This window comes from Diadema antillarum, unplaced genomic scaffold (genome assembly GCF_040938485.1).
Source record: "Diadema antillarum isolate AM-2024a unplaced genomic scaffold, OU_Dant_1.0 scf00000028, whole genome shotgun sequence".
Taxonomy (NCBI): Eukaryota; Metazoa; Echinodermata; class Echinoidea; order Diadematoida; family Diadematidae; genus Diadema; species Diadema antillarum.
In genome coordinates this window covers 2,965,021-2,982,752 of record NW_027270917.1, presented here as the reverse complement: position 1 = coordinate 2,982,752, position 17,732 = coordinate 2,965,021, and the positions used below count along the sequence as shown (strand labels likewise).

General features: G+C 40.7%; 1 protein-coding gene across 1 annotated transcript in view; it reads left to right on the top strand.

Moving 5' to 3' along the window:
* The window catches only part of LOC139735490 (rotatin-like), a 94,891-nt gene that overhangs the window by 53,397 nt on the left and 23,762 nt on the right, over nucleotides 1-17,732 (top strand). Inside the window, exons 24-36 of the mRNA XM_071646249.1 lie at nucleotides 1,694-1,831; nucleotides 2,706-2,781; nucleotides 4,296-4,424; nucleotides 5,422-5,514; nucleotides 6,090-6,248; nucleotides 7,323-7,418; nucleotides 8,740-8,923; nucleotides 9,818-9,882; nucleotides 11,170-11,212; nucleotides 11,799-11,991; nucleotides 13,282-13,601; nucleotides 14,241-14,369; nucleotides 15,152-15,358. Of these exons, the coding sequence (XP_071502350.1) occupies nucleotides 1,694-1,831; nucleotides 2,706-2,781; nucleotides 4,296-4,424; nucleotides 5,422-5,514; nucleotides 6,090-6,248; nucleotides 7,323-7,418; nucleotides 8,740-8,923; nucleotides 9,818-9,882; nucleotides 11,170-11,212; nucleotides 11,799-11,991; nucleotides 13,282-13,601; nucleotides 14,241-14,369; nucleotides 15,152-15,358 (1,832 nt within the window). The remainder of the gene's footprint in view (nucleotides 1-1,693; nucleotides 1,832-2,705; nucleotides 2,782-4,295; nucleotides 4,425-5,421; nucleotides 5,515-6,089; nucleotides 6,249-7,322; nucleotides 7,419-8,739; nucleotides 8,924-9,817; nucleotides 9,883-11,169; nucleotides 11,213-11,798; nucleotides 11,992-13,281; nucleotides 13,602-14,240; nucleotides 14,370-15,151; nucleotides 15,359-17,732) is intronic.

Here is a 17,732-nt window from a genome sequence, read left to right as displayed (position 1 = left end):
GTGTACTTGTAATGTTTTTATAGTCTGCAGTTTGTGAAAAATTCTTCCCTCAAAAAAGGCCGTCAGCTCCAATTTTGGAAAGTTTCATGCCATGAATATTTCTGTTTTTACAATATCTGCCTTGAGACGTGCATCCTTCACTAATATCTAATTCTTCTGAATCTGCAAACTGAGATACCAACTATTACTTTTTTTCCCCTCTAATTGTCCCCGCCGAACAAGTTCGAGCAGGGGACTATGAAACGGGCTCCGTACGTGTGTGTGTCCATGTGTCCGTCCGTGTGTCCGTGTGTGCGTCCGTGTGTGATCAAAATCTTCAATTTGCTACTTCTCTGTCATTTATGAGTCAATTTTGATTCTGTTTGCTTTATTTGATAGCACTACATGGGAGCTTTGAAACTCCTACACAGAATTTCAGTTGTGACCTTTGACCTTGACCTTTGACCTATATTATACATTTTGCTACAAAATGCTACTCCTTCGCCATTTCTAACCCGATTTCGATTCCGTTTGCTTTATGTGATGGCACTAGGTGAGGGCTTCAAAACATCTACACAGAATTTTGACCTTTGACTTCTTTGACCTTTGACCTTGATTTTTTACCTATATTGTACATTTTGCTACAAAATGCTACTCCTTCGCCATTTCTAACCCGATTTCGATTCCGTTTGCTTTATGTGATGGCACTAGGTGAGGGCTTCAAAACATCTACACAGAATTTTGACCTTTGACTTCTTTGACCTTTGACCTTGATTTTTGACCTGTATTGTACATTTTGCTACAAAATGCTACTCCTTGGCCATTTCTAACCCGATTTTGATTCCGTTTGCTTTATGTGATGGCACTAGGTGAGGGCTTCAAAACTAACACACAGAATTTTGGTCTTTGACTTCTTTGACCTTTGACCTTGATTTTTGACCGACATTGGCTACAAAATGCTACTCCTTCGCCATTTCTAACCCGATTTCGATTCCGTTTGCTTTATGTGATGGCACTAGGTGAGGGCTTCAAAACTTCTACACAGAATTTTGACCTTTGACTTCTTTGACCTTTGACCTTGATTTTGACCTATTTTGCTACAAAATGCTACATGTACTTCCGGCGGGGACATATATTACGCACTGCGTAATTTCTACTTTTCCTTGTTTCTATTATTGCAGGAAAAATGAAATACTGTTTGTTCAACCGAAATATGCCCTTTCAGCACTCAGAATACCACAATGCTGCAATGCAAGACAAGTGGGCATTCCTGCACCGAAGTACACCTGATTTATAACACTATCAGCTTTTCTAATTTGTTTGAGCTATTCATTTTCTTTTCTTGTGCCCCAAACGTCCCATATGTATCCTCAGTGGCTGATAAAAGCCGCTAATCAGGCAAAAAATGGTGTTCTCCACATGTTTGAGACAACTGTTTCCATTGCCTGATGCGGGAGGAAGTGTTGTCTCAGCGTTCGCATTGCAGATCTAACGCTCGCTAATTTCCATCTCAGCTGGGGAACTTATTTCTTTTCTTCTGCCACAAACGTCTCATCTGTATCCTCACTTGCAGAAACTGTCTCATTACAGACGGTGAATTCAAGCGAAACAAAACATACTTGTAACTGATTCTAGTCCTGTTGTGCTTACACAACAAAATGGAGCCATGTTAAAAAGATAAAAGCATCTTTGCATGATGTTTGCCTGTCTGTAGGAGGCGGCGAGGGGCCTTCCTCGGTGGACCTCTGGTCCAAGCTCTGCTGGGGAGCCTTGACCTGGCCGATGCCCTACACTTCTACGACCTGCCTTCGTTGGAAGCCACTCTCCACTGCCTTATCCACGTCACTGCCAGGTGTGTGTTAAAGGTTGTCTCTCCCTTTTACAAACGACACGCAATTTTGCATGGATTAAGAATAATGTCTACCAACATCCCATGTGAAATCGTATGGCAATACACCACAGAGTTTGTAGAAGGGAAATTAAAACTAACCCCCATGTCGCTTGAGAATATAATCCTCGTTTGCACCAAGAAAATCATTTGGAATTGTCTTTGGTTCTGAATAAATTCACTGGAAATCTATAGTATTGTTTCCCCCCATCAATTATGAATTTTATCATTCTGAGGAAAGGTCTGAATGATCTACCTTTACAATATGCTAGCTTATAAAGAGGAATCTGATTTTCAGGGTTGCAAAAGGGACATGCAAACTTTAACCATCAAACAATTTTTGCTTGGGTTTAGTGGAGAAGCACACACTCACACCTGCCTGTGGTGCTGCATTAATTTTCAAGAGGGATGGCTCTGAGTGGTTCAGGGTTGAATGATTGAGTGGTCATATTCAGTGGATCAATTCAGCTCATTGTATTTACACCCAATGCTTTTTTCCAATTTGTTCATACATCATTGTCATGAATTTCTGTCAATGAGCAATTTTACACTTTGGGGAATAAGCACTGATTAAAAGGAATGTTCTGTGTTCATTAAAAAAAAAAATGCTTATAAACATGTATGAATTATAAAGGAAATGCTGCTATATACAGAGTTTCAAGTTTGATATGAATTACAGTTGTACCAGGTACTGTGACAATGCAGCTTTGCTAGCTGAGTGAAAGCAAACCATTTTGTTCTTCAGACAATCATAATTAGTTCTCATCAAATAATTTTTGTTTGTATTTCACTAATATTTCCAGTCAATATAAACTAACAAATATTGTATCACCCACAGACCTGGTTGGAGTCTTGACTGGGCTGAGGGCGACAGTCTGACACTATGTCAACAGATGCTGACATCCCTACAAGAGGTTATTATACAGATATTGCCTCTTTACAGGTGTATCATAACACATATCTTCCCTAAGAGATTATATTTGGAATATTGTTTTGAGGGGTTGAGGCGGAAAAAAGTTGCTCGTAAGGAGCTGCCAAGTGTTTTATTACAATGATAGACAAGGCAATGCTTGTCATATCATATTGTGGTTTACATAGACACACATCATTTCATCATAGCGTGGATTCACACCAATTTCGATGGCTGCAATGCTGCATATTTTAAACGTTCTGTCGGCAACCAGTCAACGAACCAGTCAAATTCTGGAATCATGTTACCCGAAATGACATCACTGAAATGGAGTATAACTTCATTGAATTGTTTTTGATTCCCTGTGAAATGCTGCTGACCCTGGTCTGTGATTTCAAGAAAGTCAGAATGAATGTGGTAAAAGTGAATCTAACTTCCTCTGATTTATTTTTACTTTAAATGCTGCTGAATGTTAAACCCTGATTATGTTCCCTGGAAAGCTTAAAGTTCATAGAAGTTGGAATGTATGTGCTAAGAAGTGAATATCATCACTATCATCATCATTATTACCTGGCATTCAGTTACAGTGTACATAGTTCAGCTATATCACAGTTCTTACCAAAGATACATGTACAATTTCTTAAATGTGTGTAGGGCCTACTGAACTTGCAGATTTTGATGAAAGTGGGGGGTTTCTTCCATTCCTTTGTTGTCGTTACAGTAAAAGTATGATCCCAAGCTTTACTACCAGTTCTAGGACAGGAAAGACAAAAGGGGGTCAGTACTAGAATGTCAATTCCTTCAAAGAGGAATATACAACTTGAGACAATTCTCCCTATCGCATATAGCCGATATCAAGCGATATCACTTTGCGATACCGATATCTGATCGATTGCTTTTGGGACGTATTCTTCCGGTTTTGCGGTTTTGGAAAATCATACCAAAGATCCTAAGTAGTGTAGGATCTTTGATCGTACATTCCTTTCTGGAAATGTCTCGAACGAAATATGTAAGTTTGACTTCAGGTCGAAGTGGTCTTTCCTGCGAAGCAGATATTTCCACATTCTCTGCTGAACTTTGTCTGTTGGGAACTTCAGCCATGTCTCATCCCACATCTATGGATATTTTCCATAATTTCGTCATTTCGCATCATCAGCCCAGCATTGGAACGCTGTGCAGAAGAATCCCATTTATCAAATGTAAAGTTACAGATTAGAAAATAACTCTATTATTCGAGAGATTATAAGACAGAATTTGATACGATCTATGAATACTAGATAGTACTTCGGCATTCAATGTGCATGAAAGCGTACATTTACACATCGCACTTTCATAACCGGAAGTTTATATCCCAAGAATTAAAGGTAATAAAATTAGAGCGCCACATGCGTTCGGATTCAAAGAGCTATATGCAATAGGGTGAATTGTTGATGTGTCTTGGAGTATACCTTACATAACTTTGTAAAACACTCCTACATCTTCAACCCCTGGTCTGTGCAATGTACTCTCTCTTTGCAGGTTGTGTCTGCCTTCCATGTTGGGCGTGGCGGCACGGCGATGTCCTACATGGGCAAAGGGGTGACCAAGAGTGCCACCCTCTGCCTCCTTCACCTCACCAGGGAGATGGCTGCCAGGGCCGTGGACAAGGTACACCCATCCACCTCCACCTTCCAGGGGCAAATTAACTCTTTCAGTCTAGTGGTAACATGTATCTGTATAATGTCAGCAGTATTTCAAGATAATGGGGCTAAGAGGGCTAATCCTTTACCCTCTCCATGCCACACTGATTACCTGTCCATAGATATGTGTGTGAAATTTGTGCATATTTGACTCATTGGCATAGAAAGGGTTAGCCCCCCTCTCCCACCCCAATATCTTTCACAATAATTTTTCATTGCCAAAAGATCTCACACTGAAATTTCATGGGGTCTTTCTTTCACGTCTTGTGCACATTTGAAGACCTTATTTGCGAAAATCGTGGTGTATGGTTGTGGAGATGTACAGTTGTAGCACATAATTTGTGACCAGTGTCACAAAAAATGGTAGTTTCCGGAGATTTTTATGTGTACAATGTACGGATTGTACAAGAAGTGATGTTAGGAGAATGTTTTTAAGCTGTTTTTCCTGAGATAACATTTCTTTTGGCCTTCATAAATTATTCTAGATTAGAAAACAATGAAAAACAAAAGATTTGAAAACAAAGAGATACGTAATATTACTGCCTTGATGTGCTTATCGAAATGCAAATATTTGGAATTTCAAGAAAATTTAGTATATTCGCATGAGTAATTAAATATAGTAATTTCAATACATTTTACTAAGCTATTTTTATAGATTAACATGATAAGCAACAATCATGCCTAATTTTGATTGTTTTCTCCGCATATGGGGGAAAAGTAAAAAATGAATATTCCTTGGAAAAAAAGAAGATGTATTTGTGTAAATCATAAGGGAATTGTAGAATAATGATATATATTAATTTGACTATGCATTATTATGAAGGATTAATGGAATGACCACTAGCCAAATTTTATCACAATCTGTTTATCAATGGCCCAGATCTGGGCTGATGCCCAATTTCCACTCTTAAAGTATGCTTTGAGTTTGTTGTTATGTTGTTTGCTTGTCCATCTTGTTCTTGCAGAACTGGCCCAGTGAGTGGCTGTACACCAGCAAAGGAGCATCAGAAGCAGGCTACATGTGGCTAGCCCCTCTGTTGTCATACAGGGACCCTGAGGTAAGGGACAGTGGTTTCAATGAGGAGACGCCTCAAACAGCTTACCCAGCTCAGCCATCTAAAAAATCATCCATGCACTTTGTTCTGATTATCATCTGGCTATTGCATGTGTGCAATGAATGTGTGTGAAATATTTTGCAAGTCTCTGTTTGATTTTCTTGATGTATTTTGTGTTCATGTATTCTTGGTGTGGATATCCTTTTTTCTTTTTTAAAGAATTTATAAAAGACTTTACCAGAACCTGACATCAAAGTACTTTTAATATTTCTCTGACGGTGCCTAATGACCTAGATCTACCTAGTCATGATGCTGTGGTAAACTTTTGTTGGTATTAGAAGAGTGATATCTAGAATAAGCCTGGAATACCTGGACAATTGCCACATCAAATGATTACAGCGCACCTGTCATCTTGGAGAAGCTTGCAAGTGAGGAATGTCCATTAAAGAATCTGATGTATATACTTGTGTGATGTTATGATTTTGTAAATGTGCCTTTTTGATAAAAGGTTATTGAAGCAGTAGACTTTACATGTAAAATAATCTATTGTTTCTTCCCCCCTGTGTATGCAATACAAGGTGCGAGCTGCCGGTCTTGGAATAGCTGCCTCGCTTGCATCCAGCCAGCAGGGATGTGCTGCCGTCTCCAACTGCTTCCAGGAGGTGCCCGGTGGGGTGTGGGGCCTGGCCCTATCGGTGCTCCTGGACCACTCTGAGTGCAGCGTGGTCCGACAGCAGGTGAGTCCATCAATGACAATTGCTTCTATGGAGCCCATATTTCCGACAGAGTATTCATGCATGCTACCCAAAAAGTCTGTAATTGACAGGCATGGTGATTTATCTGGGGCTGCATTTATCATCTTTCCCCTGTTTGAAAAGGCTTTCAAAAGCCGTTTCCAAAGCCCTTTAGAAACGGCTTCTAAAATAGTTGCGTTTATCAACTCATCGCGAACACAAAAACTGGCCTCTGTGTGGCGCGCATCTTTTCAGAAACCAGAAACGCAGTACAAAGCCGTTTCAAAACAGCTTTGCATTTATCTCGCTTCAAAGGGCTTCTAGAAACAGGTTTCTGGAAACCTGTTTCGGAAAGCACAAATTTGCGGTTTTCAGAAAGGCTTTCCGAACCCCATAATCAAAACAGCTTTGCGTTTATCATCTTGTAAAAATTCCCTGAAAGCTGTTTGGAAAACCTGTTTCTGCCGAGAAAAAGAGTTGATAAATGCATCCTGGGATGCGCTGGTATTTTGCATTCTAAGTTGTTTAGTTTATCTTTTGTGTGTTGGAGCTCTGAGATCAGCTCTCTTTTGGCCTTATTATGGAAGGGAGGGAAATATTGGTGGCACAACAACATGTCACACATTCTGACAACAAAACAAATCACCACCACCATCATATCAGACTTAAAGTAACAAGAAAACTTTTTTCTTCCCTCGCCTCAAGTGCCATTGTCCCCAGTCTCGATCTTTCTCCTCTTCTCCAACGTGGGCCGAACAGGCCACAAAGTCTGCACAAATGCAGATTCATGACAGCCCGAGGTATTGCCTTATTATCCAAGCTAATGATGATAATCATACGGATAACTTTATGTCATTTAACATCAGAAAATATTGTCCTCAATAGAATCACATATTGCTTGAGTATAAGACTAAGTGGTGTATATGACCTTGTTCAGATTTGGAAGATGTCAGTCTACACAGACATCATTACTTTGAGTATAAGCAGAAATGTGAACACACCTAACTGAGGGACTGGTATGACTGTTGCATTCTGAAGCAGAAAGCCTTTTGCGATAACGATTTCTGTTCTCTCCAGGCGGCATCTGTACTTGCCAACCTCTTGCTCCAACCTCTGGCCTCAGATGATGTTCCTAATGGCCAGAAGCCGAGGGTTCTGGACCAGGACTCTCAGGTAAGACCCTGCTGCTAGGACAGTTGCCATTACGAAACATGTTTTGTCAGGATCGGTTGTGTAAGAAAGGCTTTCTCTCTCAAGCAGAGTAGAATATCTTGTTAGCGGTCCTTGCTCTCACACACTTCTACACAATTTAAAAACCAGGAATAAAAGGGCCTACAATGTATGTCGGGCATTAGAACCACAAGAGCAGATGATTGTGAACACTGTCTATGAGTTGAACCTTCTGGCAGGGAGCTTGAATATGAACATAACAGTCAAATTTAATAGTAGCTCTGGTCTTTCCAGGAGTGGATGTTACTTTCACCTACACTGCAATCGCCATACTAAGATGTTGAAAAGTTACTGAAGTTGCCTCTAAACCACTTCAAACAGTCAAGTAGAGAAAAGGTTCAGTATGGTGATACATAGCTATGGTGATCTCTGATTACAGATAGCGTCTTTATTTTTCTTTTTTTAACCCCCACTTGTAACACTGGTACTGTACATACATTGTACTGCACAAAACTTATGTTGTTTTTGAGAGGGGGCTATACATACCTTTGATGGTGTACTGTAAAAGTGGAAATTTTCGCGGTGTTGAAATTTTCGCGCATTTCGCGCAACCAGAAACTAGCGCGAAAATAAAAGCACGCGAATATTTTTGCTTGCCATATAATCCTTTGCGTGATGTCTTGATTCCGCGAATTTAAAAACACACGAAACTCTTCTCACCCTGCCTAGCGCGAAAAATTACTCGCGCGAAAATATCCACTTTTACAGTAATAACAATATTTGACACAGTGTGGTACATGTGAGTGTGTGCATGCTTGTGACCCCTCGGTGACGGAAGTACTTTTAGTCTTGTAGAAAAATGTGATACTTCTCAGTTTACCCATTTTTGGCATAATTGAAGTGATTAAAACCATATCCAGAAGGTAAGATGAACTTCCCTAACCAGACTTCAAGCAACTACTAGAGTGAATTAAAGACATGGTAGCATTGGGTGGGGTTCATGGATGGCCCAATTCATTCGCTTCCCACAAAACCATGAATAGTACCGGTCATCGAAAATGTGCATCAAAGCGTACGCTCATCGGTAACGGTTGACTCCAGTGAAGATTTTCCGTCTGTGTGTGTACTTAGATAGAGATCAGTGGTAGATCTGTGCACATTTTGTTACAGTGATTCTCAAATATATCTGAGTCAGGCCAGACTTCCCACTTCTGAGTATCCCCATGCTGCCGGGTTTTCAAGTTTTGTGTGCATGGCTGCGTGCAGGTAGAGCATCAAATCTAACATGAATTTCTTGAAATATTTCACCCTTTTATTTTGGCAGATGTCCATGTCGGGTGTGACTGCTGTGCTGGCCCTCCTGCAGTATCACCGCTTCTTTCCTGAGGTTGCCATTCTCCTCACCCACTACTACCCTGACCACACCATCCGACCCGTCAGCGTAGTGGAAGATTCCACTCTCCCATCCACCAGCACACAGTCTGGGCCACCCACACTCACCACGCCAGGTAAGTTCAGCTTGCTTGTCAATGTCAAAACATATCAGCAATATTTTGTGCAAATATTGAATGAATGAGATTAGGTTTACTGTCAACAGTAGTAGGTCTTTACGAGGAGGTGTCATCAATATGTAGTGTCTCATGAAACAGAGGCTTCAAAAGTGTAAAAAAAAGCACTTCCCTGCTTTTGCGGTTTCTTGTTTTGGTGGGAATATTCTGTTTATAAAATTTGGAGTGAATTTGGAGGGAAAGGTTTTGTGAATTGTTGATTTCATAAATATTGGTTGACTTGGTTAAAGTAAAATCACCACATGATATACTGCTTAAACAATATTATGTTTAGTAAAAGACATACTGATTCATTTCCATTTGTGGTCTCTTTAGTGGATTTTTTATTTTTGAGAATCTTGTGTCGATTGATATTAACGAAATCAACAACTTCTAAAAATGTCTCCTGTGAAGCACTAACTTTTCTCCTGAAGAGGGATGACAACTATTTCCCATTTCATCACTTCGGTTCTCAATTGTGAATTCATCCACTTGCAAAATTGTCCTCAAAGTCCCAAAATGTGCAAAATATCATACTTGGGAAGTATCTGGCACATATAATATAAAACAAATAGTGAATACACTTTACTCATGCAGTGAAGCAAGATCTGGTGAAAGTTGAGATGCTCTATTTGACCTGGCTTTTCCACGTCAAAGTCGGCAACACACCATCCTTTCACCTTGTAGGAATATCTTGTTAAAACGCCATGGCACTCTTGACCATTCACTGATTGTATACTGTCCCCTTGCAATGAGAACTTTTCAGACCCACCCACCCTTGCAGTTATCATTATTGCGCCCCTTTGAATGCATGCAATATAATGTTGCATTCCACCTCCTGCTCCTCTGCAATAGATACTACTGACAATGATGATGTCAGTGCAGCTAGAGGTGAGCCTAGAGGATCAAATCCAAACCAGGTGAGTTTTAAAATGATATTCACCCTTGACTAGACTCTGGTTCTATGAGTTTTCTTTATGAATTATCCTAAAGAGGTGTGTTTATGCCTACACCACAAAGCTGCGCCATAGGCATTATGTTTTTTGGTTGTCTATACGTCTGTAATCAATTTTTGGCCTGACATAACTTAAAGGGGATGGCTAGTAACTGATCAGTGGGAATCAGTGGGAATGCTGGGGGATGATTGTTCCAATTCTTGTGGGATTCATTTAAGACTACATTATATATCCATTGTTGTGTGAAAATTATTTGCTCCAGAATGGTCTCATGTTCAATTAATGTGCAGTTTATTGTTTCCAGGCTATTGTAGCATGCCTGTACAGTGACGGGGCATTAAACTGCACATTACTTGTTGAATATGAGACCGTTCTGAAGCAAATAATTTTCACACAACAATAGATATATAATGTACTCTTCAATGAATCGCACAAATATTGGAACAATCATCCCCCAGCATTCCCACTGATTCTCACTGATCAGTTACTAGCCATCCCCTTTAAGAACCATTTGAGGTATTTAAGCAAAACTTTTCATATGTATACTATGAATGGAAGAAGCTATGCCTCTCAACTTTTTGGTGCAAATCCTTTACAATTGTAGGTCAAAGTCAAATAGTGAAATTCCATTGTTTCCCCTTATATCTCTCATGCCAGAATATATTGACATGAAACTTACTGAACAACATATATTTATTACCTAATTAAGATTCTGTAGGTAAAGTTTTTGGTCACATGGTCAAAGGTCAAGTTAGAATTGTCAATTTTCACTTCACAACTTTTATACAAGGATAATTATTTACTCTTTGTTCTAGACTCATGTGCTCTGTGCAATTTCTCTGTTCAAAACTTCATTTCACCATGCAGAGTAAAAGAATTCAGAAGGACCACATCACACTTTCCTCCAGAATTCAATTTTGTAAATCAAATTTTCAATTTTCTATTGTATTAAACTTTGTTGCAAATTCTTTTTTGGGGCCTTCTGTGCCATAGACTTTGGACAATGTGTATAAAGCTATGGGGATATCTGTGCCAGTCGACTCTCAAAGCACATGAAGGATCGAGGGATCCAAGTTCATTTTCATTTTTCAGTATCTTGTATGTTTGATTCTCTCCCTTCTCTTTCACTGTTTCACTCTCCAAATCACCTTTCCATTTGTCTTCTGTTCTCACTTCTGAAGGTTGTATTAATTGTGCTCATTACTGAGTTTGTCCATTGCTTCTCTTTCAAATTACTCATGAAATGGACAGACTGAAAGAGGGAGACCATCCACTGAGCACAGGTCGCCTGATGGTGAGTGGACAACAACAACCCTCGCTTTTGCATCAGATCCATCCTGAATTTTGTGCAGTTGGCATTCTTTGCTTGGCTGATTTGAAGTTCAGAAGTTTGATTGTCAATGTGTTTGATTAATTGTGGATATTATAACAATCCTGCATTTGCGTGGCATAGTAACAAAGATAAAGCAGGTCAGAACAGTGTTTGTCTTGCTACCTAGTTGAATGACAATTGTTTAGTGAACTGTCATATACAAGAATTATTTATGAAAGTGAATGACATTATTACATTTTAGCTTAGAAATATTATACTCTGTGATGGCAATCCTTCCTTGTTCTTTATTTAGTACATTTACTTACTAAATAACAGTGGAAATTTCAGTACTATTGTAATTGCGGGAAGATCATATTGCATGTAAATATATGCTGCCAGATTTGTTTAAAGTGTGAGAAATCAATACAGCCATACAAGACTCTGTATGGATTTAAATAAATGTGCTAACAATTTCATTGTTTGTTTATTTTTTCTGTGTTCACATACCTTGCACGAAAAGTTTTGTATCCCTCCATCATCGGTCCCTCTTATCTCGCCTTGGTATCAGGTCATTCTCTGTCGTCCTCCCCCGACACCGTCTCCCCCTCCCCCTCCCCGAGTGCGGCCGGTCGCTACGAGAGCGTGGTGACGCCCGGCCTCGTCTCCTCCGTCTCCTGTCTCCTCACCAACCTCCTCGCCGTCATCCCGAGCGATGCGGTCCTCTCCATCACCAAGGAGAACATCCTCAAGACTCTGCTGAGGTAAGTCGTGGTATCTACAAATCATCAAATGAGATAATTCTATCACCATCAACCCCACCTACACATCTGGTCTTCCCTCTGGCCCTTAATCATTCCCACTCATCCTCCCAACTCTTGACGCATATAGGGGTGCTGTGGCATAGTGCATATGACTCCCCGATTCCCAATCTGAGGACCAGAGTTTGATTCCCGCCCAGTGCGTACATCTTTGGACAAGAGGTTTTTACCCACCATGTCCCTCTCGACCCAGGTATATAAATGGGTACCAGGCAATGCTAGGGTAATAATAATGGCAGGGCCATCTAGAAGAGCAGTGGAAACACAGATGAGGCTACCCTGGATAAAGAAGACCATATTATTATTCTTATTATGCCAGCATGCATTCCATTGTCAAACCACCACCTTTCCCAATCAAATTGTGTAAACATTCTCTGACCTCAGCACCAGTATAGCATAAACCACAACACTTCGCTCCCTTATTCTGATATAGTCACGTCATTATGTGACTGTGTACTATAAATCAGAATTGTAGATGAATTATTAAAGACACTCATTCTCTCGACTCTTAATACGTACACTCCTCAGTTATGTCGTCTCTCTAAATTGTGTCTCGCACTAAGACACCAAAACATTACAGTGTGCGATCACCAAGGAAAGAAAAGAAAAGGAAACAGAACAAAGCTAAGTGATATCGCATGAACGACAGTGACTAGATGTTTGTATAGGGTACCTCTTGACAAAGACAGCTTGCCCTGAGTCAATGAGCAATAGTGTGAAAGCAATGCTATGGGCTCTGTAGACCATGCCATATGCATTAAACTGATCCAGTGGTGTATAGAAGGCACAGAGTAATGTTTTCCTTGAGCGTCTCAAGCACTTTTTATTAAAAGGAATTATTAGAACAAGAAATATCAAACTGTGATGGACTGAACTTGATGTGTACTCTGGAAGATCAGACTGTGATTGTCATTGATATCCTTAGGTATTACTATGCCATTTAAGTTTCCTGGGATATGAATTTTAGATGTGTATCTTAGGGTTTATTCATTTTTCTTTATTCCTCCTTTGAACTTGAAATGCACAGTTAGACATCAACTGTTTGGCTGAAATTTGATTTAAGTGGCAGGTGAGGCCTTCCATGAACATTCCTTTAAAACTTTGGTTACATATTGGAGGCAGTTTGTCACCATGCTATGAAAAGTGTAAATCCTGAAAATCTAATGATATGAATCACTCACATGTAATGATTTGTTCTTTTTTTCCCCCTTTTTTTTTCATGACATCCTGTAGACTGATCAATGTTAGTCGCATTCAGTCACTCATCAAGGAAGCCACGCCCTCCACCTCATCGCCTGACCCTGCCCCCTCCCCCTCCTCCTCCTCCTCCATCCAATCAACGGAGACTGCTGTCTGTCACACGGCAGGCCACTCTTCCCTGTACACCAGCCAGCTGGAGCTGGGCAGGCAGAGTTCCATGTGCAGTGCCATCCTCCGCTTCCTATTGGCCAGCCTGCAGCGCGATGCTGCGACGTCATTGGACGCTGCCCAGGATGGGAAGCTGGCTGTCAAGTGTTGCCAACTCCTCGGTCTGTGCCTTCCAGAACAAGCAGGTATGACTACTGTTTTTTCTTCTTTCTTTTTAAATAGTAAACACACTTTGCAGCTTCTTTCGTCAAGTTTTGACTCAAACCAGATTTTGACAGTGGTGAAAGTATGCAGTGTAACATACATACTAAGCAGCATGTTGTGAGAAAACACATTGAGTTGTTTGGTACGGCATCATCGTCAAAGCAGGAAGCAACCAGCAACTCTTGACTTGAGGAATTATTTTACTACATGAATTTGTGACGATGTAACTTGCCTGCATCAATGTTTTTGAGTAGCCCAAAAGCCAAGGAAAGAAAAAAGAATTGAATTTCACATAAATACAACTTCTAGCTGCAAGCATGCTGCCCTTGAATATTCAAATATACATATCCAAATAAAATTGCATGTGATATCATATTAACATTACGTCCCCGGCTATTGATGAGAGTTTTCAGTGAACAACATTTGGTTGACTGCGAATTGCTTTCTCTAATGGAAAAAAACCAACAACAACAGAAATGTAAGCATTCAATACATCATCCATGTTTAGTTTTCTGTTCATTCTTTCATTCGTTCGTTCGTTTATTCGTTCATTCGTTCATTCATTCATTCATACATACATTCATACATTCATCCATCCATTCATTAATCCATTCCTGTAGATGCCCGGCTGTCTGCAGGCTTGCATGAGTTATGGAAGAGATCCTTTCAGCTCCTGACTGCCCTATCTCATGCTATGGGTGTGAAAAACCTTGGCCCTGTGCTCGATTCCTGCTGGAGAAACATCACCGGTATGCATTTCCCCAAAAAGAAAAAAGGCAGACAAAGGTTTGTTTTTTTCTGCCTCTACCTCAGCTTTACTTTCTACCTTATTACTTTTTTTTGTTTGAGTGTCACATGTATGTGGTTTTATTTTGTTTTTCTTTCTTTCTTCAGGAATGGGAAATCAAGTAAGTTTGTCATTTTAACTTGCCTGTGGTAAAATTCTGCAAACAAAATACCTGTAAGGGCTAATAATTTAGAGTTGATGCCAAACCTTTTTTACACATTTTTCTCCCAAACTTTGAAGCATGATTGCTTATAAACTAGTGCAGAAAAATTGCTGTTGGTCTAGAATTTGTCATGCATTGTTTTCATGGAGCCCCTGTGGGTTTCATAATGTGTGGGTATGAATACCCTGCCAAAACATACAAAAGCCTTCTAGTTAGATGATCTGTCTCTTTTTTTCCGTGGGTTATCATACAAATGTCCAAGTTTGATAAGTTGAATGTCCAAATTCATGAAATTCTTCCGTTGAGATGTTTTTATTGTTTTTATTGCAACTTGGTTACGTTGATGTAGGGCGATTTGTCATTAAGTTGCAATAAGTCGAATCTCGTTTTATGCTGAAATGTCCTCTCCTGATCCTCTAAAGCTAAACTTTGATACTGTATATTATACAGCAGTCTTGTTGCTGGTGCTGCTATTCAAGGTCATGTATCAGTATAAAAGAAGACATTTTTCATGTGAGCCTTAATTTGTTTTCTGGCAGATATAGATTTGACAACACATTTTGTACATCTCTGAATTTTAGCTTGCATCGTAACCATCCTAAGAAGCCCCAGCCCTGCGGCCACGCGGACGGCTGCCCTTACCTTCCTCTCAGTGATCCTAGCTAAGGTAGAGGAGGAGGAGAGGAAGTGTGATGAACGTTTCCATGACAACAGGGATGACCTGCAAGATGGGGAAGACACCAAGTCCATGGCAACAAGACTGCTGGATGAAGAAAGCCTTCTAAATGGTGACATGAAAAAAAAAAACTTGTTGATCTTGCTCTTTATGTAGATACAGCATGACTTAAGGAGAAGCTTCTTGCTTGCCATGAACTCTTATGTTTGAATGTCTGTATGAAGCGAATATAGGAAGGATGAATAAATGCAACAACATCATAGATTTTACCTTTAATAATGTATTTACATTCAAATTACTTCATAGCGTTAAAAAGAACCATGAACATTGTAATTATTTTAGATCAAGCAACGACTGATTTCTGCTTTTATGTGTATATTTGTTTTCATAATATAAAACATACTGAAATTCAAAATTGACTACTAGTTAGCATAGTAAATAATTGTTATTTTTATTTTGAAGTGACTTGGGTCTAATATTTTGGAATGTACGAAGGAATGAATCAATTTGTTTGGTATTTTAAGTTTGTGGGAAGCTGGTTACAATTTGCACAATATACACTGTAGATACTGTCTAGGATTTACAATGATTGATTAAGACTGAAGGTGTGTGGTATGATTGATTAACTGTTACTTCCTAGTCTCTGGCAGTCAGTAAATATATTTAATTTGTTTTAGTGTACGCCCATGTAACTTGAGATTTGGTCAATGCAACAAAAGTCAAAGTGACATTGACCATTAAAAGGGGCTTTAACTTTTAGCCCAGAGCCATGCTCAACTCGTTCTCCTATCAAACGCTGCTTTGAAGCCGAGTGCACTTTTTTTTAGCTTCAACTTTTCCTATTAGAATTATAAAAGTTTGACTAATGCCACATTGACACTTTTTAATGAATACTTAGAGAGCAAGTATTTACATTCAAAAGTGCTTACTTCAATTTGATATGTCTTTGTAGAATTAGAGTTAACCGTATCAGACTTGAATATCATTTTCCCCCCTTTATCTACTTCATTTCGCTTTACTTACCTATCAATATAACAATTGCCATTCTAATGCCGATTAGAATTGCCCCCGGTAGCTAAAAATATCTTTGAACCCCCTCGTTGCCCCGGCAACGGAAGGGAAACCCCTCACACGCTCCCCTATATAAGCCCGAGCGCGGGCGATCTCATCCTCTTTCTTCTGCCGCCGCTACTCATGACGAGTTCCTCCACGGTTTAACTTACGCTTAAATACAGATAAGATCGTTCACTTGTTACCTTATCGTGTTTGATTCATATTTTTTGGAGTTATATTCCTTGTTCTCTCGGCTGTTTAGCCTAGTTGTTGCTTCTTGTTTCTGTGACGACTTAGGGCATTTAAGATGCCTAATTCGTCTCGCTCTTCACCGCCCCGCTCGATCCCTACGGCGGAGGCTGCACCTAACGTTTCAATGAAGGCGGGATCCAACACCGCAAAAACGGAGCAGAGCACAAAAAAGAGACCATGTAGTAATCCTGTGCTCCCTACTTCTTCTCCTCCACCTAAAAAGGGAAAGAAGAGTGCCCCGAAAAAGCATTCTCTTCCCAGTCCGGCCGAGAAATCAGGCTCCAATGTAGCGGTTTCTCCTGCCGTTAGACCCAACGTCAACGAGACTAACCTGGCTCCGCCGACCAAGTCGGTAGACTCCAGCGTACTGAACGTCGACCAGCCTGCTAGCGTTGATAATAGCAGCTCGTTTGATACAACAGCAGCCTGCAAATTCTTCATGCAGGCCCTACAATCGGTACTGATTTCACATAACCAGGGAACCCTTCCCACACGGGCGGGCGATCCTACAGGTCCCTCGGTTCTTCCGATCCCTACGCAATCTGTCAGTAACCTCCCGGGGTCCCTTCCCGCACGAGCGGGCGATGCGACAGGCCCCCGAAATCTCGCCCCAGCGACCGTATCGCGAGCTCCGTCCTCCCCCGGGTCCGTCGGCCTGCCTACACGTGATAACGCGGCCCGTTCCGACTCGGCCCCAGTACTTCGACAATCCCGTTGCCGAACCCGTGATAGGGCTTCCCCCCGCCGCAGAGAGGGAGAAGATATCGGGTCTCGCTTCCACTCTCGCGTTCCGACGATCAGTTTGGGCGGCTATTCCGATGATGAGTTTGGATATCGCCCTCCCAAAATAGCATCTCGTGCAAGAAACTGGGCAGACGATGATACTGGTGTTAGTTTCCCATCGTCTCACTCAGTACACTCTATCAGCTCAGATGGTCGGGAAAGCAGATTTACTGACGAGCTTCCCCCTTCTGATAAAGAATCAACGAATCAGACAGGTAGAAGGGATGGCCAGATAGCCGCCGAACTACTGATAAAGTACTGTCCCCAGCTAAAGGCAGAATCAACTGCTACTGAGGAAAAAGAAGAGGCCAAGCCTATATTTTGCTTGGAATCTGAATTGTCTGCTCGTAGCCAAGGACCCAGTGCGGTGAAACTTGATGCCCCCTTTGCTACGTGTT